Below are 26,618 nucleotides of genomic sequence, written 5' to 3'. Positions count from 1 at the left end.
TCACTCTGGTCCGTCGAGGCTTTCTCCAGCTCCTTTATCGTGCTCCCCTGGGCCTCCAATCTCTTTCCCATACTGTCAAAGGCCACCTGATGGTGGTCAGCACCTCCGCCACCTTGACTGCTACCTTTATTTCAGCCTTAATGTCGTCCCTCGTCTCCTTCAGATCCGTGGTGAGGAACACCTTCATCCATCACCTGGCCGGAGGGTGGCGGGGGGGGAGCTTATTTCTTTCGGAAGAGAGACACATGGTGTGTGACTGCTCAGCACATCCCCGTCACTGGAAGCCAACCTTAAGTAATTAATGCTCCACGGAGTTCCCTGTTGACTCCACTGGTGTTGGAGCAGGAAATCCCATCATCCAGAAAATCCTGTCCTCTGTGAATATATATATATACCAGGGTGCCACATTCACTGTGGCACTGCAGTCATGTGCCAAGTAACAATCTATCAGTCCACCAGCCACATGGGGAACTGAAAGGAATTCTGTCCCTAACAGCACAGTAGGTGTACCTGCACCTCAGGGACTGCAGCGGTTCAAGAAAGCAACTCACTACCAAGGCCAATTAGGGATGGGCAATAAATGCTGGTCCAACCAGTGACGCCCACAACCAGTAAATGATTTTTTAAAAAATTCCAGCATTTTGAGTTTAAAAGTGTGATTATTTCTAATTTACTGGAACCAGTGCATTAATAATTATCACATTGTTAAAAGTGATAATGTTGTTATGCTGTTAATTGTGAACTTTGTGGCAAGTTTAATGGTAAACTGATCCAGAGAATCTCCAGGGTGCGTTTGAATAATTGTACAGAGACTGCATTTGATTCTGACCAGTGGAGAGATTATAATTTTGTGAGTCAACAATGTCTTGTGATAAAAGCAAAATACTGCGGATGATAGAGATCTAAAATAAAAACAGAAAATACTGGATAAACTCCGCAGGTCTGGCATCTGCGGAGAGAAAAACAGTGGTGCGCTGTTACTGACAGCGGCATTTTCCATTCCACTGCTGGCGAATAGGATTTCCAATTGTACCCACCCCACGCCACCAGGGGTGCGCTGCTGGACGAACGGAGAATCCCACTGGCGGAGAATTCACCCCAGAGTTAATGTATGTCAATATGACTCTACTGCAGTGCAGAAGAGGCCCTTCAGCCCATCGAGTCTGCACCAACGCATTAAAGGCTATTACCTGCCTACCTAATTCCACTTGCCAGCACTTGGTCCATTGCCTTACACTATATTTATAGGTTGCAAGTTTGACTTGATTTCTGCCCCCCCCCCCCCCCGCGCCATTATTATGGTCTCAAGAAGACCCCCTCATGTTGAAACACATCCACTCTGCCTGTTGTGTTCTGTGATTCCACTGATGATAAAGATACACACAGAACATATATGTGTTCAACTAGAACGATGATTTGTCAGACATGTGGAAAGATAACTAACAGATTTATATACAGACAGTTATTTGAATTCCGAGGGAGCTACTCTCAATGCGAGTATCCTGTTGTACATCCTATTACCACCTGCAGGTCACTCCAGTCACGTGATGCATGTCTGGCGCCACCCACTAGCCAGAGGTCATAACTACGATTACATGTACTGATATGCAACTTTGTACAACTATATACATTTAAGTCTATACATATCACCACCGACCTCTTGCTTACCCCCACTCTTACGGTTAGCAGTAACCCCATAATTCCAAGGTGGAAGTGTCTTTTATTTTATAAGTTGATCACCCTGGCACAAATCAACCAACAAATTCAGCGGATTTGAAACTCAGCATAGCTTAGTTCTCTGCACCTCAAGAGCCAGCCCTTTATTTTTCAGGATAGTTTTGGTCTGGAATAAAAGCGAAATACTGCTGATGCTGGGAATCTGAAATAAAAATAGGAAATGCTGGAAAATCTCAGGCCTGGCAGTGACTGTGGAGCGAGAAATGGAGTTATCGTTTCGAGTCCATACAGACCTACTGAGCTGACCCAGAATGTTTTTATACTTTCAGCATTCTATATAAATGAATGCATCTCCAGGAGCACAGTACTGGCTTTGTGCAGGCATGGGTCACATAAACACACCGCACCTATTGTGGATGCCGAGCCCAGCAGATGTACAATATTATTTGCATAAAGCGGGGGCATATCCCAACGCCTCTTGTCTCTTTAACCGTAAAAGAAAACAACTCATGGGCTCAGTTGCAAGGAGACGTTATGAATTCTGGCGGGGAAAAGCTGAGTTCAGCCAATCAGCAAAGCGCGCCGGACGTTCCAAACCATGAATGGAGCTGTCAATCAAGCATTGTGACGTAGCCGGGTTCGGTTGGTTTCTGCAGAAAAGGCGGGAAATGCTTAAACGCGGGAGTTTGTGTCTGAGAGGCTGCTCCGTCACCGCCGTTTTATTTATTTATTTTCACTGTTTCTCCCTCCGCCGCCGCGTCTTCTCCTCCTGCGGGCACCGTCCTTGCGATGGCGGAGAGTCAGATCACCGGCGGCTCTCCCAGGCGTGTGTCGGTCATTAAGACCACCCCGATCAAGCCCAAGCGCCTGGATGTGAGCCCCACCAGCCCGGGCTTCAGCGATTTCATGGTGTACCCGTGGCGGTGGGGTGAGAACGCCCACAATGTCACCCTCAGCCCCGGCGCCCCGTTCACCGGCTCCAGCGCCAGGGAAGCCCAGTGCGGGACAGCGGCGGCTCTGCACCGGGAACTGGATCATTTTTCACAGGTCGGTCGGTGAGTGAAGATCGGCAGAAGCCCCCCCCCCCCCCAAGAAACAAAAATCATAGCAAAAAACTACCAGCACTATTAGTGCCGGGAATAGAAAGCGAAGTGGACTCCAGCAGACTTTGCCTTTAAAACAAAATGTTCAAGCTGAGATTCCACACCCGCGGTCTGAATGATTTAGACTTTAAGGATTTTATTTGAAAGATGTCGTTTTGAATAGTTGATGTTAGAGGGTGGGTATGAGCGCGGGGCTGGCGGGCTGTAACTGTGGAGTTTGCCTGACTTCGCTTGGCGCCCATTTTCAGCGAGTGAGTGTGTGTACAGGGGGGGATGGAGGAGGAAATATAGAGTGGCAGCAGTGGCAGTGCCCAGGGAGAGCTCACTGCGGGCTGGAGTCCGCCCTCAGCCCCTTACCACATTTAAACCCGAGTCCCGTTGCTTTCCCGCCGGGCTGGCTGTTGATTCATTTACTGTGGAGGGAGGAAGCAATTCAAATGAATGAAATCACTTCCTGGAGAGCTTGTCAAAACTCCAACGCGCCCAAAAAAGAAGACGCGCAGCTTCTTCCCGCTGGGCTGTTTAAAGAGACCCTGCCATCCCCTCTTCCCATTTCTGACTGCACCACGTCCAGCTGCTCCGTTTGCAGTTACCCGATTGTCACTTTCGGATGATTGATTTTTGAATGTGTGGACTGATGCGTTCACACGCAGGATTTTGTTTGAAAATTTTAGTTCCTGTGTCAAACCATCCAGTTTGTGATTGCCTGCCAACGGTAGTGTTCCAGTGTTAAGCAGCTACTGCTGAAAGTCTGCACTTACATGTATCGTAGCTGTGCTTTCATGGGGTGTGCCACAGCCAGGGTGGCTTTGTAATGCTGCTGGTGGGAATCTCTCTTGAAGCTCTCAAATACACGCTGACCATTTACTGACGAATCCTCTTTAAAGCATAGGGGAAGTAGTAAGAACAGTGTTTGGAAAAATTCCAATTAAGGAGCAATTTAACATGGCCTTATACCTACCCTGCACATCTTTGGGTTGTGGGGATGAGACCCACGCAGACACTGGGAGAATGCAAACTCCACACGGACAGTGGGCTGGGATCGAACCCGGGTCCTCTGTGCCGTGTATAAGAACAGTCTTAAGGGTTTATTTTGGTTCCAAGATGATGCACCTGATTTGAGACGCATGAGCCCCACTTGGTAGTGGCACGATAGCACTGTTGTTTCACAGCTCCAGGGTCCCAGGTTCGATTCCTGGCTTGGGTCACTGTGCAAAGTCTGCACGTTCTCCCAGTGTCTGCGTGGGTTTCCTCCGGCTGCTCTGGTTTCCTCCCACAAGTCCCGGAAGACGTGCTTGTTAGGTGAATTGGACATTCTGAATTCCCCCTCAGTGTACCCGAACAGGCACCGGCTTGGCGACTCGGGGATTTTCACAGTAACTTCATTGTAGCATTAATGTAACCCATTTGTGACAATAATAAAGATTATTATATCTGAACAAAACAGGTTCACAATGTCCAAGGTCAGTTGTTAGTTGGTTGATCAGGTGAATTTGGCTCATTAATGTGCCCTGTTGGATTAGAGCAACAACTTTAAGGTATAAATTAAAACAACTTAAAAACAAAACTGGTATCAAACCAAAGAAAATACATTAGGAAGGGCAATAGTGGGTTTTCAGGGCTGTCTGAAAGGAAAATTGGCATGTTTGGGGACGGTTCTTAATGTCAGGGCTCCTACTGCTGTAGACATGCCAGTAGATAAACTGTTACTGTGGTCAACCCATTCTCCCCATTCAATTCCACTACACTATAAGATAGGAGGTTGAACAAGGAGTGAAAAGATGAGTGTATACTATTGAGTGATGTGGTTTTACAATCATTAGTCCCTATACTCACTTGAGAGCAGTGCCTTATGCCTTGCCAACCTTTGCAGAACTCCCTCAGCTTGGAGTGTGCTTTCTGTATTGAACTCTGAGAAACTAACTAGATTCCTCAGCTCAGTTTGGAGATTTCCTGAATTGTTTTTTTTAAGAAAGCGGCAGGGTCTTTTGTGGAAGATTTCGGCAGAACAATTTACAATCTTGCCTGTTGCACTAAAAGTCAACAAATGCTACATACCTCTGATATGTTACATTCCTCTGATGAGAGAGTAAATTATTAATCCAGACCGTGGTGCCTTATTTCAGGATGGGACCAGACGTGGCCGGCCAAGAGCAGAGCTCATCCGTGATCTGATAAACGAGGGCGAACACTCCTCAAGCAGAATCCGCTGTAATATTTGTAACCGAGTGTTTCCTCGCGAAAAATCCTTACAAGCTCACAAGAGAACACACACTGGTAAGATGTAGAACCGTTGGTGGGTAGCATATGAAATATAACAACAATCACTGCTTAACGTAGGGGATGATCTCCTGATATAAATAATGGAATGCCAATGATCACTTTGTAGCTTGCACCTTTGTTTTTGCACACTTAATTCTGCAGTTAAGTCCTGACTTCCAGTAGTATGAAAGATTTTAATTATTGTGGCTTGTCATCATCAGCCTATAACTTGGTAGCAATTATCCAGGAATAATCTAATGTAATCAGCAGAAAGCACTGCACAATACTTTTATTTCCCATTTTGGCCTTTACGCAGTCTTTGTTATTTATCATCAAAGTTTTACTTTAAACGGTTATAAATTCCTGAGTGTTTAGCTTATTGGATCATCTACTTTGTTTCCAGCCTGTTATTAACCAGGGTAATTGCTCATTTTCGCCTGCATGTCCCGATTGACACTTTTTAGCTGATAACAAATCGTTGGATCTTGAAATGAAATGAAAATTGTCTATTGTCACAAGTAGGCTTCAAATGAAGTTACTGTGAAAAGCCCCTAGTCGCCACATTCCGGCACCTCTTCGGGGAGGCTGGTACGGGAATTGAAGCATGCTGCTGGCCTGCCTTAAAAGCCAGCTCTTTAGCCCTGTGCTAAACCAGCCCCTTCCTATTGCTATTTGAATGAGACTACCATTTTCTTTCAACACTAGCACATCTCATGGTTCTCCTTTTATGAGGGCAACTTGTGCCATTTAGTACAAATCATCATTGCTAAAGTGCAGTTGCATATAACCTGGAAAGTTCTTTTTAAAGGCCACAAAGTGTGATTGATGTGTGGTTGTTTTGCTGTAACTATCTGTAACATCCCACATGGAACCTACAGGGTGGGAATGTTTGTCTTCCCTGTGCTCCTTGGCACAGTGGTTAGCACTGTATTCTCACAGCGCCAGGGATCCGGGTTCAATTCCGGCCTTGGGTGACTGTGTGGAGTCTGCACGTCCTCCCTGTGTCTACGTGGATTTCCTCTGGGTGCTCCGGTTTCCTCCCACAGTTCAAAGATGTGTAGGTTAGGTGGATTGGCCATGATAAATTGCCCCTTAGTGTCCAAAAGATCAGGTGGAGTTACGGTGTTAGGGTCGGGGTGTGGGCCTAGGGAGCATACTCTCTCCAAGGGTCGATGGGCTGTATGGCCTCCTTCTATACTGTAAAGATTCTATGAGTACGAGCTCTCCTGCTAAGGGTGGGGTATCTCAATTAACCCATGTATCAAGGGATCTACCGGGTCGTGTGCATATAGTTATTGTAAATAAAACTCTGTTTCTTATTTTACTCGGTGTGGATTCCCCATATCCGTATTAAACTATCCTTGCACGGATACTGTTAGGTTAGCTTTCTTTATGAGTGTGTCTGCTAACATTTATTAGATCTTATTTTGTGTCAAAGATTTTCTAAATTGGAAATGATGGACTTTTTTAATGCATGTAAATTGAAATGCGCGACAATTGTCATAATATTGGACATCTGTATAACTGAGCAGATTTCAACTTTTAAGTGGAGATTGAACTATTGACTTGCAATAAAAGAAAAGTAATTCTTATTTCGCAAGTCAGCAAGGAACTTTTGGACATTTCTTCGTGATGACCTCTTCATTTTATCCCATAATTAAGAGCACCCACAATGTAGTCATTAGCACTAACTGAAAGTATTGCACTGAAGAGGTATATAAAACAAGGCAGAACCGAAACCTTAAAACACATTTTGTTTCCTTAAATTGAATAATAACTGGGTCTAGACAGAATAGTTTTTTTTTAGTACACAGCATTCACTTTAGATGATTAACTATTTGCTGCAATTTTAAATTCTTAGAAACTTAAATATTGTAACCGCCTTTTCTAAATTTGGCCAATGGTTCAAATTCCTGCAAGAACAGTTTCAAATCATACTTACAAATCCTTACACTGAATCCTGTAACATTTATAATTATTTCATATGAGCTACTGGAAAATAATTCTAATTTTTAATTCTTTGTATTACTATGGGCTTCTTTTAGGTGAAAGACCTTATTTATGTGACTACCCAAACTGTGGGAAAGCATTTGTTCAGAGTGGGCAGCTAAAAACTCATCAGCGCCTTCACACAGGGGAAAAGCCATTTGCTTGCTCCGAAACTGGTAAGCTATCAAACTTCTTGTTTCATGTCTCTCTACTGTGGACCGGGCTGATCCAGCAGTAAAAACAGGTTTCACTTGGTGCATTCTGGGCACCTTGTGTCTTTTAATGGTGGGGAATCAATTGATTTATGATATGGAATGAGGAGGGCTTAATGTAAATACAGGTGCACCACTCATTAATGTGTTGATGAATTCATGTTCACTGCCTTCTTTGCAAGTGGGAGGGGCAATTATGCAAATCTGAGCAAAATGAAGATACTTGTAATTGTGTGGTATGGAACTTTCTGTGCTCCTAATCCAAATTTTCACCCAAAGAAGAAAGAGCAAATGCTGCTGGGCAAAGTATTGGCATGAGAGTGTCCCTTTAAGAAGGGTTTTTGTCTTATCACATGGCTTCAGTGATGTAATTTTTGTGGGTGGAACTGAGCTGGGGCTGTGAGTTTTTTGGTTTCGCTTTCACACTTGACTGATAGAGAACAGAAGTTTTTTTTGGCCTGCCTCTCTATCTTCATTTTAAAAGCTGTTCCAGACTGCTTGGTAACTTAAAAGAGATAATTGCTTTCTGGAAGGAATTCAAACCTGCTGTTTGAAAAGGGGAACAGAGTATCAATAACAACAGTCTTATACAAGTGAGAATGCCGTGTGCTGAGCCACGCCTTTGAAAAGGGGTTTCTGGTTTTACTTGGATTTTGTTATTGAATTGGAACAGTTAAAGGGGAATTCATTAAGGGTTATGCATAGATTACTGAAGCTGTGTGGGGTCTTTATGTTTGTAATTGATAAAAAAATTATTGCTGTGTATTCTTATACAAATGTTAGCTAAATTCTTAGAATAAAGCTTGTTTTCTTCATTAAAAGTGCGTAAGAAGTCCATTGAATATCACCTGAAAGGACGGTTCTTGTGCTTATCCTAGCCAAATTCAACAAAAAGTTATAGGTCAGGTGTACCCTTTTTAAACCCTGGCCCATAACAGTATTTTTGCATTGCATCAGGGGCCTTATTGAGGCTTTACAGTGTGTTAGCGTAGGCATTGGAAACCGAGAAGCAGGGAATCACCAGCCAGAAAGAACTTTGGGCACACCCTTGCTTGTAGAGCTGCTGCATATGAAATATAAATTGAATGCATCAGATTTTGCATGTTTCAAATTGTTGAGTTAGATTAAGGCAGTGTTAACTTGGGAATAATTTCCTCTGAATTAACCTGTTAAAGAGAGATGCATTTTATATGAGAAAAGTGATGCAACATTTGGTTTCTGCACAGGCTGTGGAAGCAGGTTTACACATGCTAACCGCCATTGCACCAAGCATCCTTACGCACGTTTACGGAGAGATGAAGTGTCCAATGAAGCAAACAAAGCACACGCTGCAGATAACAAGGCTGTTGCAGAATGGCTGGCAAAGTGAGTATGTTTAGAAACACTATCTTCAGGAATAAGGCTTATTTATTTTCATTTTCAGTGTATCCGCTAATAATCCACAGTTGCAACTAGTTGTTTAAGTATCCAATTATTCACCCTGGAAACAAATCCATAAATCTTCATTCAGATTGAGATTTGGATTAAGGTTTGGGAAGAAAGGTGAAATCTGTTGGACACTGTCCCTTTTGAGAATTAGATGCCTTACAGGTGGTGTGCTGAATTCCACCTACCATCAGGAGTATTTGATCTAATGGTGAAGGAGTCAGGTCTTGACTACTGCTTTGAACACATTGTAAATGGTGCAGAGTTTGGCATCAATGAGAGCACTTTCAGAATCTATTTGGTTTATAAGGAGAGTCCTGTCCTAAGCTTAATTGTCTTAATTAGATAGGTTTATAGTGCTTGCACAATGCCAAAGCTAGATGTCCAGATTCCTAATGTTCTCTATTCTGGATCTTGTATTTTAACTTTCACTGATTAGAATTGCTACTGAAACTGTTCACCCGATCGTGGTTGAGTTTATCTTTGCTGTTACTGCGACATAGCAAATTTATTAGTTTGTGTGGCTGCAGAGGAGAAGCTCTCTTCCCTGAATTTGCCGTGGACTTTCTGATATTTAATGGACAGAGATTGGTTCTTCTTTTAAGTGCCTGATTTTGTTTCTTTTTAAAATGTTAGGTACACATTTCTGGGGAAGCTATACATGTGCACGGGTGATATAGGCCCAAAGAAGTCAAGTGTAAGGCCTGCAGCTATTGAGCACCTGAACCATTCCAATGTAGTTAACTTCACTTAGTGTATAGGTCAGACTGGGTGGGGATTTTACATGCAGCATATGTGTATGAAGTTACACTCTCAATAATAATGGCAATATTAGTTTCACCATGTCGACAATCCCATTGTCGACAATGCCAGAACAAAATTCCTAAACTGGCTCTTCATAGAATTTACAGTGCAAAAGGAGGCCAATCGGCCCATCGGGTCTGCACTGGCCCTTGGAAAGAACACCTCACCCAAGCCCACACCACCACCCCATCCCAGTAACCCCACTTAACCTTTTTGGACACTAAGGGAAATTTAGCATGGCCAATCCACTTAGCCTGCACATCTTTGGACAGTGGGAGGAAACCGGAGAACCCGGAGGAAACCCACGCAGACATGAGGAGAATGTGCAGACTCCGCACATACAGTGACCCAAGCCAGGAATCGAACCTGGGCCCCTGGAGCTGTGAGGCAACTGTGCTAACCACTATGCTACCGTGCTGCCCCCTCCCCCGAGGGTGGTTTGACTTGCTTCTGCCCACTCCTTGGTGAGCAGTATGAAACCCATTTTAAACACAAATTTAGTCCAGCTGGTTTGGGAGACAAGTCTAGAAATAACAAACCTGCCAGCTGGGGCCACATTATATCTTATTGAGGATGGGGGTAACAGGCACACTTGGCAGAAAGGATCCTGAAGGAAATGCTGCGAGATTGGGGAGTATATGTGATGGTGACCCTTTTCCTTCATGTGACATCTTTACATTCCCCTTCTATCTAATAAGTTGACTTGCCTCAGCTCTCAGCACAGCACGCCCTAAATGTATTGGGGGAAACTGCAGTTTCTGTTCAGTTGAGGGGTGGGATTCTCCAACCCCCCCGCCGGGTCGGAGAAGCCCGCCCCCGCCGGCCGCCAAATTTTCCGGCACTGAAAATCCGGCGGGGGCGGGAATCGCGCCGGTCGGCGGCCCGCGATGGGCAGAAGTCCTGCTGCTGTCATGCCAGTCCTGCCGGCGTGAATCAAACCACCTACCTTACTGGCGACGCGGGCTCCGGGGTTTAGGTGGGGGGGGGGGGGGATCTGGCCCCTGGGTGGTGCGCCCACGGTGGCCTGGCCCGCGATCGGGGCACTTCGATCCGCGGGCGGGCCTGTGCCGTGGGGGCACTCTTTTCCTTCCGCCTCGGCCATAGCCTCCGCGATGGCCGATGCGGAAGTGACCTCCCCCTCCCTCTGCGCATGCGCGGGGATGACGTCAGCAATCGCTGATGCTCCCACGCATGCGTGGACTTCTGGCCCCAGCTGGCATGGCGCCAAAGGCCTCTCCCGCCGGCCGGCGGAGCGCCAACCACTCCGGCGCGGGCCTAGCCCCTCAAGGTGAGGGCTTGGCCCCTAAAGGTACGGAGAAATCCGCACATTTTGGGGCGGCCCGACGCCGGAGTGGTTCCCGCCACTCCATCCCGCCGGGACCCCCCGCCCCGCCGGGTAGAGGAGAATCCCGGCTGAGATCTTTCTGTTTATTTTGAAGTATTTTTACATGAATAGGTGTTCCAAAGTGGTTTATTTCCACTTGATGGATGTAGCGAAGAGCATCTTAAACTGAAAATGCTGAGTTTCCAAATTCTGTCTACCTGTAGATACTGGGAGACCCGAGAACAGCGTACCCATCCTCTGAAGAATACTGGACAGAAGGCTGACCAGGAGCAGCAGGACCCTTTGGAGTTCATACAGTCTGATGAAGATGAGGAGAAAAACGGGCCACATGCTGCAGCACACCGATGTATGCAAGAGCAACGGGAGCGACTGCACGGCGCACTGGCTCTCATTGAGCTGGCAAACTTAACGGAAGCACAGTTGCGGCAGTAACTGCAATGCATACATGTTATGAAACGGAACTGTCTGTGGGCTAAGGTCCTACTAGACAAGTCATGCACCTTATATTTTGCTTTTAATAGGCTGCTATTATGTAGAACTTAAGATGATGAATGTTGTTGCCCTTGCTTAAAGGAGCACCAGTGTTATGCACTTTTTGTCCAGAAGAGGTTTGTTTATGTAAAGTTTTAGTTTAGTAAATATTGCAAAGCTTTGAAGGATCAGCTAAAGTAAGGCAGGAATTGAATCTGCAGGTGCTGAATTCTAGGTGTAGCAGGAATATTTAACTTGCATTTAGTGTGCAAAAATTGCACTGTTTGATGGAATGTAAGATGAGCAGTGCCTTCCTGAGATTTTCCTTAACTTCCGTTAAGCTTCAGTATATACACTTTTTCACTGGCAACATTGAGATGTGCAGTTAAACACAAGAATTCAGTTAGCATCTGAAATTACTTTTTTTTCCAAAAGGAACACCTTAAGAAAATCTCTTGCAACAACAGCATAACCTTCTCTCTTTCTGGCACTATCTGAATTGCAAGTGTGTTCTCATAATTTCTTGTTTATACTTTAGATTTCCAGCATTCCGTTTATTTTATCTTGGGTCATCATTCTGTTATATTATTTAAGCTGCTGAGTTCCATAACTACTTCTTTTCAGCAATCCTTTCAAAAGCACTGATGGCATGTTCACCAAGCTCTTCTATTTGAGAACTGCCTCTATATTGGGAAAGATAATGCAGTGATTTTTGCCCATTAACCACAATGAGTAAATACACCCCACCTTTATCATAGTGGGCTTGGTTGAAACATGATTTGTAGGAATTGGGAAGGAGAAATCAGTTAAATGGGAACCACTTTAAAACATGGCCTCATATCAATCTGAATTCCAGTACCAGGTAAATATGTTGCAGGTACTTACAGTAGCTTATATATATATATATATGACATGGACCAAGTATTGACATACTGTACAACACAGCATTGTCTAAAAGAACCACTGAAATCTACATTTAATTTATAATAGTCTGAAACCTAATTAACTCTGAATTTGGGGGGGGGGGGAGAGAGTAATTGGACTTTTTTTGCAGCTAGGGAAAGCATTTCTTCCCTCTTTCATGGTTATTGGAAAATTGTAACATCTGATCTAACTGGAGATAGTTCTCTCTTATAGATGATCGTCAGCGCTTAAGCACTGTTGCTAAAGTTTAAGTGAACATGAAGGTATAGCACTAGGGTTGTTTTATTTTTAAATAGCACTAAATGTACAGGAGGCTAAAGACTTCTGTGCCAGACGTATTGACAAATTGCACCTTTTGTGTGTGTTGAAATGCAACTTGTATTCCATCAAATGGACTTGAGCAATCCTGTGAGACCTGGATTTTGATTTGGAGCAAATGATTTGACACGACTGGCATCACACAAAAAATGCCCTGAATTTCTGCACTTACTGTGTGTAGTGCGCGTTGCTGCCCAGGTACTACAAACTTGTGCAATAAGCCCTAGAAACAGCGAAGATCCTGATTTCTAAACAATAACAAATTGCCTGCCCTATTCTTAATCGGCAAAATGCAGGCTTGGGGCTCTACGAGAGAAATGTGGTACTCATTAATTTTAGTTGTTTAGTGAAGTTTGAACTGGGTGATTTTTGGTGATGGAAGAAGTTTTGTTGAATTTCCTGTTGGCAACACTAAATTGTATTGCTGTGTATCAGTAGTTTTATTATAATCATATTGCAGTTTTATAGCTTGCTGTTATTGCTTTGTTGCAGTATCTTAAAAATAAAGTCCTCTTTGGATAACACAATTTGTTTTGCCATAATCCGATATTTTATTTGCTGCATGAAGATTTTAATTCTGTAACTTGATGAGCTTGAAATGCAGTTACGGTATAGACTATCAGCTGTTATAGATGCATATATTTTACATTCACACAGTTACAGCATTGGCTGAAACAACCAAGATCAATTTATTCAGTCACTTTCCAAAAAAAAAGCAGCCTAGCCTCGGTGTCCAAACAGAAGAGATTTTATGCATTTCCAAGCCTATCAAGCTAGCCAGTTTCTGTTCAAGACTTCAGCAGTTAACTGGGTTTTGTAATTGAAACTTATTTATTTTAGGTTTGAGTTGAATATAGCTGATGTCACTTCGAGGTGTATTTTGTTTTATGGGGATGTTAGAGTACACTCGAGATGTATGAACCCACAGGTTTTTGTTTTGCTTGAAACTCAACAGTTGCAGGTGCTGTAGTTTATGTTTGTCACTGACAACCCGTCAAGGTAAATAATATGGTCATGACCAGAGTTGCTAATTCCTCTGGTCCCTACTCTGGTGTGCATTCATGCGGTCAGCAAAGTGCTGCAGTTTAAGGAGGACAAAAATCAACAAATAATATTGCACAGTAATAATTTTTAAGTCCGCATACTTGTGGACAATTCTTTTGAATTTGTGAGTTCATACAACTCCAGTTTATGGGAAGGAACTGGAGGTAGAAAGAGGTTCAAACAGGCATGCCTGTTTTTCTCAATTTTGTTTGTTAAAGAGTTTGTGAAATTTAATTGATTTGTAACCAATTCTAATTTAAGCAGATTTGTAAGCCGGAACAGAACTTGTAGTCGAGTTGTGTGGCATCACTGACTTGCAAAGATATTTGTCATCTGGTTTTGCAAAGCTAATGATTGCTGTACTTTATTTGTACAATAAAGTTGCATTGCCGCATGTTTATGTTCTAAAATTGAATTTATTCCGTCTTTATTTAAAAATTTGCTCGCTTTTGTTTTTTGTATCATGTACTGGACTGGTATGTACCTGAGGAGGAGGTGTAAAGATGGTCTGCCACCACACCTCTTCCAAAGCTTCTGCAAGGCACAGTGGCTTCAAATCAACTTTTCCCTCTGCCTTTGCTGAGATCAGATTTAATTGCACCTTTTTTAAGAGTTCCCCAAATTACCCATGCTATCTGAAATTTTCATTAATTACAGAGCTATGACACTTTGGAGCTGAGCCCAGCCCCATTGTGGCTAGATAGGACAGATGTAATGTTACTGTAACCTGGCAAAGTAACATAATTTGGAGTTGTAAGATGTTTTGAGGAGTATTTAACGTTTTGATTGTGAGTCCACTGCTGCTTTAAAGGTGAGCTTTCCCTACTGCACTTAAGCCTTGTTTTGTTCCATGTACCTATTATCAATGCAATAGAGTTAAATGGTTTATCAAACCCAATTAGGATTCACTAACATAAAGGGAATGTTCGGTGGCAAAGAGCCTTTCAGGCGGATGAAAAAGTTGAGTCTCCCGCAAGGGAAAGACTGATTTTATGTTTAGAAATGGAAATGTTTTTGTTTATAAGTGCCGTTCGGGCTGTTTGATGCATGTACTTTTTGCACTCGGTTAGTTGTATGCCCAGAGGTTCTTTTCTGTTGCAATTGTTTCTGGTTTGGATTTTGATATTTTTAGAAGAAATGGGATCCGTTGTGAAATTTCTGGGGCTTTTAAAAAAAAAAAAAAAACTGCTTTATGAACTTGGGTTCAAGTGCCAAATCTACTTTTTTTCCCCAAATCTTGGTGAGCTTTCTTTTTCCCCTCATTAGTGTTACCAAACTGTAAAGAGCAAGAACATCATTGGTTTGAATCTGCCTTTGTTCATTAAATAAGTACCCTGGTAAATCTGCTGAAATATTAATATTCAATAAATATCGGTAGTGCGAAAAATGTTGTCTCTCTTTATTGAATCCTTTAATAGTCTTGCAATCCCATGTTATAGAAGGGAGGTTTATCTAACTTGGTGTAGTGATGGTTTGACAATTTGCCACAATTATACTACTTTTGCATTTCTAAAAATACCAGTTTAATCCCATATACTAGATAAGGATGCACACTTAACTTTGCAGTATAAAGTGGTCACACCCATTATTGAAGAACTGGATCACAGGATTTGACAGGAACATTTTTAGGAGAATGCTGGAGTTGATAATTGTCCAGCCTTTTCAATTCTGGGTACATGTTCTGCAGCCTATGGATCTGACTTGCCCATGGATAGTTACTGCTGAAATTTAACGACTTGTTACAATTATGAGGCTTAAGATTGTTAAATTGTGGGACTAGCTTCAAGTTTATGGTAATTGAATGGGGTCATGTGACCAGTGCTGAAGTTTGATTGACAGTAATCCTGGGTAGTTTGATAGAGATTAATAGATGGTTCAGATTGTTTTATTAAGAAGGTGCAAGGTATTTGCACTTTGAGACAATGGCAATGGTCTTTGGCTTTGCAATGAGTAGACTCAGCTCCCCAAGTCCCACAAAGGCATTGAGATACTGGATTGTAAATAGTTGTGCTCAAAAAGGTCTATTTATATCTAAGATAAAAGGGGTAGGGATCGAGGATTGTTAATTCCACAAGGTTTTAAAAAAAATTATACATTTTGTCCCTTTTTAAGAAACGCAACAATGAACAAGAATTGATACAAAACTGGTACAGATTGAGCAAGAGTTATGGCCAGCATAAATAAGAAGCAAAAACATATAGATTAGATTCGGAATAGGTCAGTTGAGGAACCTGAGCCCCTAATTTAAATGCTGGATCAATCCAACAATGAGATAACACTGAGTGGGGAAAAGAGGCACGATCATATGAATGCAGAAGGACACCGGTCACACAACCCAAAGTATAGCGATTCAGACATACAACTTTTGAGTTCAACTAAACTGCTCATGGAAAGCCTAGCAAGTGCAAGTCAGCCAAAGTGGAGCCTTTGATTGTTAGAAAAATACTTTTATTCAGAAAATTTTATATTGTAAACATACAAAATGGTCAAACACGTTTATACAATTTTTATAAAAATATTCCCTCAGCCTCATCTATCCTGGACACCAGCCGCCTAGAGTAAACCCCTCCAATCCCGTTATGGCATTATCTTTTCCAAATGCAGGAATTCTAACAAATCCCCCAAGCAAACCAATGCCCTCCATCCAAACTATTAGAGATGTAAAGTCTGACACTCCAAAGGTGGCCAACATTGGGCACGGCTCCACTTTAATATAATCACTTATTGTCACAAGAAGGCTTCAATTAAGTTACTGTGAAAAGCCCCTAGTCGCCACATTCTGGCGCCTGTTCGGGGAGGCCGGTACGGGAATTGAACCCGCGCTGCTGGCATTGTTCTGCATTGCAAGCCAGCTATTTAGCCCACTGTGCTAAACCAGCCCCTTCCAGTGCAGCCTTCTCCATTGCCATCATCTGCCCATATATATCTGATATCCTTCATTCCCCTATTTGTCAAGTGACAGCACTTTATTCACATATGAAGGCACCAGCAATTAAGAAAACAAAAAGTTCCTTATGCAAAAGGTTTGGCACCTGCAAATACTTAAAAACATTCCATCCTGGGAGTTGGAACTTATCCATCATCTCCAGCCCAACAAACCACGCTCCACAAACAAATCTCTGAACCCTCTCCCAGATCTTAACGGTCTATTTCATCCCAGTCGGTACAAACCTATGATTCCCACAGATTGGTGCCCTTCGCGAAATAGGCCCTAATTTAAAGTGCTGTCTGAATTAATTCCATATACTCAAGGAGGCTATTACCATTGGGCTCGAAGTGAACCTAGCCAAATAGAACAGAAGAGCAGTAACAAGTGCCCTTAAGCTCGAACTCATACAAGAAGCCTCCTCCACCCGCCCCCATACCAACCCCGGATCCTTAAATCATCGCCGCACTTTCTCAATGTTTGCTGCCCAGTAATAATACATCAAATGACCTCCCCTCTCTATGACCTTCCACCCAGCCAATGATCTAAGTGTGATGGCCAATGGCTCAATTGCCAAAGCAAACCGTAACGGAAAGTGGACATCCATGCCTTGTACCCCTATATAGCCAATAGTACCGCAAATTCAATGCATTGATACAAGCGCTCGCAGTGGGGGCCCTGTACAAACGCCTAACCCACAAAATCAACTTAGGCCCAAAGCCAATCTGCCCCAATACCTCAAAAAGGGTACCCCCACTCCACCCAGGCGTTTTTTCCGTGTCCACAGAGATGATTACCTTTGCATCAACACCAACGAGGGCGACTGCACTACATTCAAAAGTCTAAGTTGGTCAATAACTGCCGGCCTTGAACAAAACCTGTCTAATCCTCAGAAATTACCCCAAGCAGACACCCCTCCAAGCAGGTTGCTAGCCAACAGCTTTGCATCAGCATTCAACAGAGAGATGGGCCTATAAGACGCACACTCCATGGGATGTTTATCCTTTTTCAAGATGAAGGAGATTGATCCCTCGACAGTTGCTGGCAACACATCCCAGGGCAAAGAATCATTAAACAGGTCCAACAGCTGAGGCCCCAACACAGTCGCGGGCTGTTTCTAAAATTCCACAGGGAATCTGTTCGGGTCTGGTGCCTTCCCCGACTGCATTGAACGAATACATTTCCTAATTTCCACCAGCCCTAGCGGCACCTCCAGCTCTTGCCCTCTTTCCTTATCCACAACGGGAAGACCAATCCATCCAGAAAGTGGACCATAGTCGAGTCTTCCTCCAGAGACTCAGACTTGCATAGCCCGGTAAAAGGTCTCAAAAACCCCATTGACCACTGGAGCAAAAACATCCCTCCCCGAGTCCTTAACCTGAGCTATCTCCGGAGAGGCTGCCCGCTGCCTCAGCTGGTGAGCCAAGAAGCTGCTGGCCTTCTCCCCGTACTCGTAAAACATCCCACTCGCACGACAAAGCATGCCTTCTGTCAACACCAGCTGAAACGCCATCTGCAGCTTAACAGCTCTGCTATTGGGGCAGCAGAGTATTAAAGGTCCACCTCAAGGAAGGAATCCACCAACCTCTTTGCCCTACCGGACTTATCTCTATAATCTTTAAACAAAATTATCCCAATCGATGACCAGAACATATAAGGCGAGACCTCCTCGTTCTTCTTAAAATCCACATAATTTCCAATAGCAAGAGCTAGCCTTTCACAAAACCCCTTGTCAGTGAGCAACGCCGTATCCAAACTCCACGGGGGCTGCTGAGCGCAGCCCGGGCAGCACGGTAGCATTGTGGATAGCACAATTGCTTCACAGCTCCAGGGTCCCAGGTTCGATTCCGGCTTGGGTCACTGTCTGTGCGGAGTCTGCACATCCTCCCCGTGTGTGCGTGGGTTTCCTCCGGGTGCTCCGGTTACCTCCCAAAGTCCAAAGATGTGCAGGTTAGATGGATTGGCCATGATAAATTGCCCTTAGTGTCCAAAACTGCCCTTAATGTTGGGTGGGGTTGCTGGGTTATGGGGATAGGGTGGAGGTGTTGACCTTGGGTAGGGTGCTCTTTCCAAGAGCCGGTGCAGACTCGATAGGCCGAATGGCCTCCTTCTGCACTGTAAATTCTGTGATTAAAAACTACATATCCACATAGTGCGGGGCATAATCTGATTTTACAATCGGCAAGTACCCCATCTCCACAACCCTGGGGAGTAACAGCTTCCCCACCACAGAGAAATCAATATGGGAGTAGACCCTATGCACATGCGAAAGAATGAAAACTCCTTCTCCCTCGGGTATTTATATCTCTGATGTCTACCTGCTCCATCTGTTCCATGAATACTAGCAGCTCCTTTGCCATCCCCGAAGTTGTAAAGGATTTGTGGCTCGACCTTTCCAACCTTGGGTTGAACACATAATTCAGGTCTCCCTCCCACCTCATAATCAACTGATATGAGTCAAACTAGGAGATGGCCACCAGCAGCTTCTTAATGATGTCTGTGTCATCCCAATGCAGCGTATATACATTCACGGAGACCACCGGAGCACCCACCAACACCCCACTCATTATCACATATCTCTTCCCTGAGTCCACTAAAATTTTAGCCACTGTAAAGGTGACCCTCCTATTGATCAGCACCGTGGTCCCCCTCATCCTCACATCAAAGCTCGAGTGGAACACTTGCCCACCCCGCCCCTTCTGCAGTCTTGTCTGGTCCCGAACTCTCAGATGTGTCTCCTGCATGAAAACCTCCAAACTCTAGATGGGCAAACACCTGGGACCTTTTAACTGGGACTGTTTAACCTTTTAGGGGCTGGTTTAGCTCAGTGGGCTAGACAGCTGGATTGTGATGCAGAAGAAGGCCAGCAGCGCGAGTTCAATTCCCGTATCAGCTGACCCGAACAGGCAGTGAAATGTGGTGACTAGGGGCTTTTCACAGTAACTTCATACTTGTGACAATAAAAGATTATTATTATTAAACTGGCCCATTTAATCCCCTCAAGTTCCACGTAACCAATCTGATTGGGGCCTCTGGAAACCCCCACCCCCCTGCTCAATGATGATCAGCCATATCCCACCCACAAGGAAGTCCTCTAGGGCCCCAACTTATATCGGCTCCAGGCTCACCCAAGATGGCCCTCAGACCAGTACATTAAGAAAGAAACCTTTATCATCAGCAACCTGCCCCTCCCCTTCCTAACCCCTCCCCACTCTATGCCATCCCCCAAGCACCAAACAAGCAACTCATTTAACTCCAACACTCCTCCCTCCCCATGTGATCAGCCGCAGCTCTCTACCCCACTTCGCTTCCGATAACTAGCTTAACTGCCAGCAGGGTGACCCCCACCTAGGAAAGATCAAAGATGTAAACAAGTAATCAGCAAGCAGCCCCCCTAACTGAACCCAACTTTAATATCAAACAGGAAAAACATATACTCACCATCCCTCTCCCCAAACATTTCCAACAACACAGTAAAACAAACAAAAGAACCAAAAATCCAGAAAAAAGGAAATGAAATAGCAAAATATACCGACAAACAAAATTCAGGTGTAACCAACAACTTAATTCAATTCGTCCCCAGTCCATGCTTCTTTACAAAGTCATTTGCCTTTTCCGATGTATCAAAATAATAGTCCTTGGTCTCTGAAAGTGACCGGAAGGCGAGCAGGGTACACCACTTCAAAATGCACTTTGTAAAGAGCTGCTTTGGTCTTGGTGAACCCTTGTTTTTTACCAGTTCTGCCTCGACATCCTGATAAATTCCAATGGGGTGGCCCTCCCAACCACCTTCTCGAGTGTCCTTCGCCCACTTCAGGATTCTCTCCTTATCCAAGTATCTGTGAAGTCAAACTATAATCACCCGTGGCGGCTCCCAGACCTGGCTTCTGTCTCAATGACCTGTGGATCCGGTTCTCTTCAGGTGGGATCGTGAAGGCTGTTGCTAACTTTGGTTGGCTCTTAATTCGTTGCCCGTTGGGTCTTTACTGAATTTGCTCTGTTTCTATAACCTTTGCTCGAGAGTCGCCAGGTATCTTTATGATACCGGCACGAGGTTCAAGTTCAAGTACTGATCAATGACTCAACACATCAATTAGTAAGATTCAAATCAAAACACATTTATTATACACAGTAAATCACTACTCATGCATAAACTCTACTTTCTAGACTATTCTCTATCACTAAAAGGCCTATACTTAGCTTTGGAATTGGACCACCAGGTCAGGGGAACAAATGGCCTTTCATTCGATCTGAGTCTGCAGGATTCAAAAGCTGGTATGGACTGGTAGCTAGGAGCGCCTATCTCGTAGCGTGCATTAACTGGAGACTTACTTGGTCGATGCGACAACTTGGGCAGTTCACTCTCAAGGGTTGATTCGCTGCTGAGTGACCCTGCCAAGAAGGACGATTTGAACTTGGGGACTCTATTTTATAGTCCCCAGGGGCTTCCCGCCCCTTTGGGCGGACCCCGTACCTGGTTCCAAGTGATTGGACTACGTTCCGATCACTTGGATCGATTTCTCCAATACTGGAGTTGTTCCCTGATCGCTGGGCGGTCGCTGAGTGTCCGTTGGCCTTCCTTTGTCTTGGCTCCTGCTGGCGCCGAGGAGTCTGGCTTGGCCTTATTCACCTTAAATGTTTCGATTGTTCCCGGGGATCTCTGATTAGTATGCAGATGGCTGAGTTTCAGTGTTCTCTGGGCTTTTGCAAGTTCTAATACACAGGATCTTTGCACTTGCTAGTTATTGCCTGTGTTGGCTGAATTTTCCCTGTAGTCTTTGCGGGCCTCCATTTTAAGTCGGGAAGTGGCCAACTCAGGAGGCTACACCCCCTCCTTGTGATCCCTAACCTGAAGCGTGAAGGATCACATAACTGCGTTGTCTTCACTTCCTGACCCAGCGAGCACTCTTCCATGGCCTCTACACTGACCATAACTATGTATGAAAAATATTGAACTAACAATTCTAAGTGGAGCTATGTCACAACAGGGACATGCATTACAACATTTAAAAAAATGGTACCTCTAACTATCCTCAATAAACTATCCTCACTCAAACAATCAAAATTAATCTGCAACACTTTAAACGTACAAATAGCAGCAACACAAGTTTGGCTGGCTTGACAATCAAGCACAGAGGTTTACATTTCTTTATTGAACAAAAACACACATAAAGAAAAGCGGATGCACTTTAATTCACTCGAGGGGTTGGGGGGGTTTGATGAAGTCCTAAAATAGGGGACCTAAGCGTGTATACCGGGGTGCGAGAGCGGTAGGCTCGCCTTCGCCATTTCCTCATGCGGATAGTCTGCACGATGCTGCAGAATATCACCAGTACTAGAAGGGATCCAATTACGTACGAAAGTGAATACTAGGTTATAAACATATCACACCATGTCGGGGTGTCGGTAACTATCTCGGGGTTAACTATTTCAGGGTGTAGTGTATGGTTGGGGTGGGAATCATTCACGGCCTGTGTGGTAGGGGTCAGGGGGGTAGCATCCGCGCGCAACTGAAGGGATCCTGCTAAGATCCAGGTGAACATGAGGTTGTCTTCGTCTTTCTGTCTTCCTTTTCTTCCTCTGGAGTTCCTGAGGTTCCGGAGTTCTATGGACACAAGCATAATATCTGTCACTATCTTGTGTAATATCTTGAATGTTAGCATGTCTGTCTTTTAGTGCCAATTTCCCTTTATAATTGGTCACCATGTGTGACTCCCTCATTTTTTTTTTAAACCGACTATTCAGGACAAGACACACTTAAAAATACTGAAACAGTGCAAGCCGTCTCGCAGGCTGTGCGATTTACCATCCAAATGTTTGAGGATGTTAGTAGCATAGGGATGGCAACCTAAGGGTTGCCCGAAAACAAAACAAAACTTTTTGAACCAAGAGTGCCGAAATGAGGTGCGTATGGGCCGCGACCGGTAAGAATTGGATGGAATCCCTGGGTAGGAAGGTGACCAATGCCGTGTGTGCTCTACCCGAGCGTAGCTGACCAGAGGGGTGGTCCTCAGGCAGGGCGGAGATTGGTCCGTTTCTCCACTGCCTGAGCAACCGGCAAGAACGGGCAAAAATGTAGTCATCGTGGGGTGGTTGCTGTAAAGGTTCTACCGTCGAACCAGACGAGCAGTTATGAACGGGGTCTGGCAACCTCTCAGCGGTTTCTGCCGATCAGCGTGCTGGCAATTTTTCATAGGTTTCTGCCGACAAATATAGCATGGGGCCGTGGAAAATCTTTTTCCGATCTGACATACAACACATAACAATAACAGTAACAAACAAATATTGGACAACATGCTGCAGGTTCCATCAGAAAGGACAGAAAGGATTTCTTCAGCCAGAGAGTGGTGGGTCTGTGGAATTCATTGCCACAGAGGGCGGTGGAGGCCGGGACGTTGAGTGTCTTTAAGACAGAAGTTGATAAATTCTTGATTTCTCGAGGAATTAAGGGCTATGGAGAGAGAGCGGGTAAATGGAGTTTAAATCAGCCATGATTGAATGGTGGAGTGGACCCGATGGGCCGAATGGCCTTACTTCCGCTCCTATGTCTTATGGACACCGTTTCTCCCAAGCGGTTCCTTTTAAAACATCATCTGGACACCTCAGTTATCGGTTGCGAACAGGGTCGCAAAGGGGTTCTCGTTTTGGGAGTCAGACTCAAAGTCATCCTCTTCTCCCGGGTGCCATACTCTCGAATGTACAAGGGCTGTTAGGGCTGCATGGTGCGATTTGGAGTCCATCTCGTCGTTTCGGAGGAGCCTGTATGAATTGTCACAGTGCCAGAAAGTTGTATCTAATACTGTGGGGACGGAGTCGGGGTCGTAATTATAGGGTGGTGGTCGGTGGTGGGGTTTGTTGAGGAATGTGATCAGGAAGGGATCACTCGAATCGTGTTTAGATTCGCTGGGTGTGGGTCCTGTTGCATGGGGATAGTAGGGAGGCGTGCTGTGGCTATTGCCTGTGTCACAGTCGCTGTCTCTGCTGCTGCTGTCTGTGGGCGTTCTGGGGCGGAATCTAGAGTTCGGGGGTGGAGTCGAGGGTGAGTCCGTGGATGTGGTGGGCATGTTGGGGGAGAGTAGGGATACATTGGGTGTGGGTGGGGTGTGGTCTGCTGCGTTGAGCATGACGTGGTGTGCGTGGTTGGACTGTGGGCCATATGCCTTAAGCTGGTTAATATGGAACCACGCAGTCTTTCCGTTGGTACTTAATTTTATACATGGAGGGGCTTACTTTGTCCGCAATTGTAACATTCTTGAGCTTTGGGCTGGGGTTGGCTGTTCCTGCCCTCATTTACCCATGCGGGTTTCTGGTGTGCTTTAACTGGGTTCATTTCTACCTGCTCTTCATCGGGTGCTATAAATGTGGTTTTGTTTTGGACAGATTGCTCCCAGGTGCAGGACAATCTTTTAAAAACCCACTTTTCATTGTGCGCTTCTTCCGAGGGGTCATAATTGGTACAGGCTTTTTGTCCTGCCTCTGTGGCATGGGAGATAAGGGTGTGGGTCCATTTGGCCATGTTGTCTTGGGACAAATGGGCGCGGTCTAAATTGCCGAAAACTGCTGTGAAATGGATCCACAGGCATCCAGCAAATGCTGTGGGGTGTTCTGTCTTTTTCTGCCTGCACTTATTCAGGCTTTCTACTGGGTCACCTCTGTTGTAGCCGATCACGTCTCGGATCGCTGTGTGCATCTCTGCAAGTGTGCCTCCTCCTACATTCTGAGGGTCGGGAAGGGCTGCTGCGACTGAAGGGTCTAAACTCAAAACTGTGAGCTTCACTTGCTCACGCTCGTCCAGGCCGTACATGGTCGCCTGCTGCTTTACTCTAGCAAAGAAGTGGTGGGGGTCTGAGGTGGGGAGGAACGGTGTGATTTTCTCGCACGCATCCCGTAATTGGGTCATGGTTAAGGGGGTCCTGTACAGGAATTCCGTGTCTCCTTCCAATGTGACTGTGCGGTGGGTGGTTACTGGGTTCATTGGTGCCTGAACTATCTGTTCTGTAGGGGGTTGGGGCGCTTTTCTCTTCTGGGGCTTTCCTTGCACACATGTTCCCTGAACATATCTATGCGCGGTCTCATTTAATTCTTCCCAATCCGGGCCGTCTTCTGTATCTAACTGGGATCCAAAGGTGCTCTGGAATCCATTCTGAACTGAAAGCAAAGACTGCAGTTCTGCAATCTGCTTCTGGCACTTTGCGTGATCTAATGAGCTTTGTCTCTGCTCCGTGGTGGCAACATGGAGTGCTCGTAATGCTGCTTTCAGGTCGCTACACTGCCTTAGCAATGCCTCTACCTGTTTCTCTGTTTCCTTTCTTACCAGGACTGCACGTTGCGTGTCCTGATAGGCCTTTTCGTACTGTGTCTGGAAGCTGCTTAGGTGCGCCAGACAAGACTGGTGTGTCCACTTGGCATCATCCACCTCTCCGTCCTTTGCTGCTAACTTTCTTCTCAACTCTATGTTCTCTTTCTCAACCTCACTTACATCGACCTTGCTCATTCGATGTATTCCTTCTATCTCTTTACGGAGCGTCCGAACGACCTCCTCTGTGCCTCGCAATTGTGCCAGACAGGACACGATTGCCATCGGCTTGCAAGCTTTCCCTAAGCTTTTCTTATGGATTCCTGACAGGTTCTCCCACCCAACTATGTCCTATACTCCCGGGTCCTGTTTCCTCATTGTCACAGTACTCACTCCAAAGGGGCCATCCTTTCCTTTTGAGACATTTCCTGATCTCTTCTTCCCAAACGGGACACTGACCTACTCTACTGCTGGTCACTGCGACCACAAATTCTTCAGGGTTCATGAGGCGTTGCATTGCCTGCATTGCCATCTTTCCTCTCTAAATACTCTCTTAAAATTTGGAACGAGGGGTACTAAGGCGGTGCTGTAATTACGGCGTTCGCTATTTTCCGGAATACAAACACCCAACAGTTTTTTCGCAACAAATATCTATCAGTTTTACCTCATAGCCCTGTTAATTACGCATGCATTAACACACTTCCGAATTATGAGGATTGATCAGAACTGCTTGAACACTTGTGGTTTTCTGTTCCCAATTGGATTCTAATTCAAATTTTGGGTTCTCCCGGAGTGGTTAAGCCACTTCTAATTCGGGTCCCGGCGGAGTTGCCAGTATTATGTTGCTAACTTTGGTTGGCTCTTAATTCGTTGCCTGTTGGGTCTTTACTGAATTTTCTCTGTTTCTATAACCTTTGCTCTAGAGTCGCCAGGTATCTTTATGATACCGCCATGAGGTTCAAGTTCAAGTACTGATCAATAACTCAACACACCAATTAGTAAGATTCAAATCAAAACACATTTATTATACACAGTAAATCACTACTCATGCATAAACTCACTTTCTAGACTATTCTCTATCACTAAAAGGCCTATACTTAGCTTTGGAATTGGACCACCAGGTCAGGGGAACAAATGGCCTTTCATTCGATCTGAGTCTGCAGGATTCAAAAGCTGGTATGGACTGGTAGCTAGGAGCGCCTATCTCGTAGCGTGCATTAACTGGAGACTTACTTGGTCGATGCGGCAGCTTGGGCAGTTCACTCTCAAGGATTGATTCGCTGCTGAGTGACCCTGCCAAGAAGGATGATTTGAACTTGGGGACTCTATTTTATAGTCCCCAGGGGCTTCCCGCCCCTTTGGGCGGACCCTGTACCTGGTTCCAAGTGATTGGACTATGTTCCAATCACTTTTATTCGATTTCTCCAATACTGGAGTTGTTCCCTGATTGCTGGGCGGTCCCTGAGTGTCCGTTGGCCTTCCTTTGTCTTGGCTCCTGCTGGCGCCAAGGAGTCTGGCTTGGCCTTATTCACCTTAAATGTTTCGATTGTTCCCGGGGATCGCTCATTAGTATGCAGATGGCTGTGAGTTTCAGTGCTCTCTGGGCTTTTGCAAGTTCTAATACACAGGATTTTTGCACTTGCTAGTTTTTGCCTGTGTTGGCTGAATTTTCCCTGTAGTCTTTGCGGGCCTCCATTTTAAGTCGGGAAGTGGCCAACCCAGGTGGCTACAAGACCCATCCCCCACAAGCTTTGCAAACATCTTTGCCACATAATCTGTGGCACCCGTACCTTCTGTGCCCTCCAACAGCCCAACAATTCTC

General features: G+C 44.9%; 1 protein-coding gene across 1 annotated transcript; it reads left to right on the top strand.

The window, feature by feature from the left end:
• Positions 1-2,348: 2,348 nt before the first annotated feature.
• znf367 (zinc finger protein 367) lies at positions 2,349-14,961 on the top strand. Its single transcript, XM_072516744.1, has 5 exons — positions 2,349-2,724; positions 4,907-5,057; positions 7,088-7,207; positions 8,470-8,608; positions 11,021-14,961. Exons 1-5 carry the CDS (start codon positions 2,467-2,469, stop codon positions 11,247-11,249), a joined length of 897 nt encoding a protein of 298 aa, XP_072372845.1. The 5' UTR covers positions 2,349-2,466; the 3' UTR covers positions 11,250-14,961.
• Positions 14,962-26,618: the final 11,657 nt, after the last annotated feature.

This window comes from Scyliorhinus torazame, chromosome 9 (genome assembly GCF_047496885.1).
Source record: "Scyliorhinus torazame isolate Kashiwa2021f chromosome 9, sScyTor2.1, whole genome shotgun sequence".
Lineage (NCBI taxonomy): Eukaryota > Metazoa > Chordata > Chondrichthyes > Carcharhiniformes > Scyliorhinidae > Scyliorhinus > Scyliorhinus torazame.
Note: the sequence above shows the minus strand (reverse complement) of the source record. Positions and strands in the feature narration are given on the sequence as shown.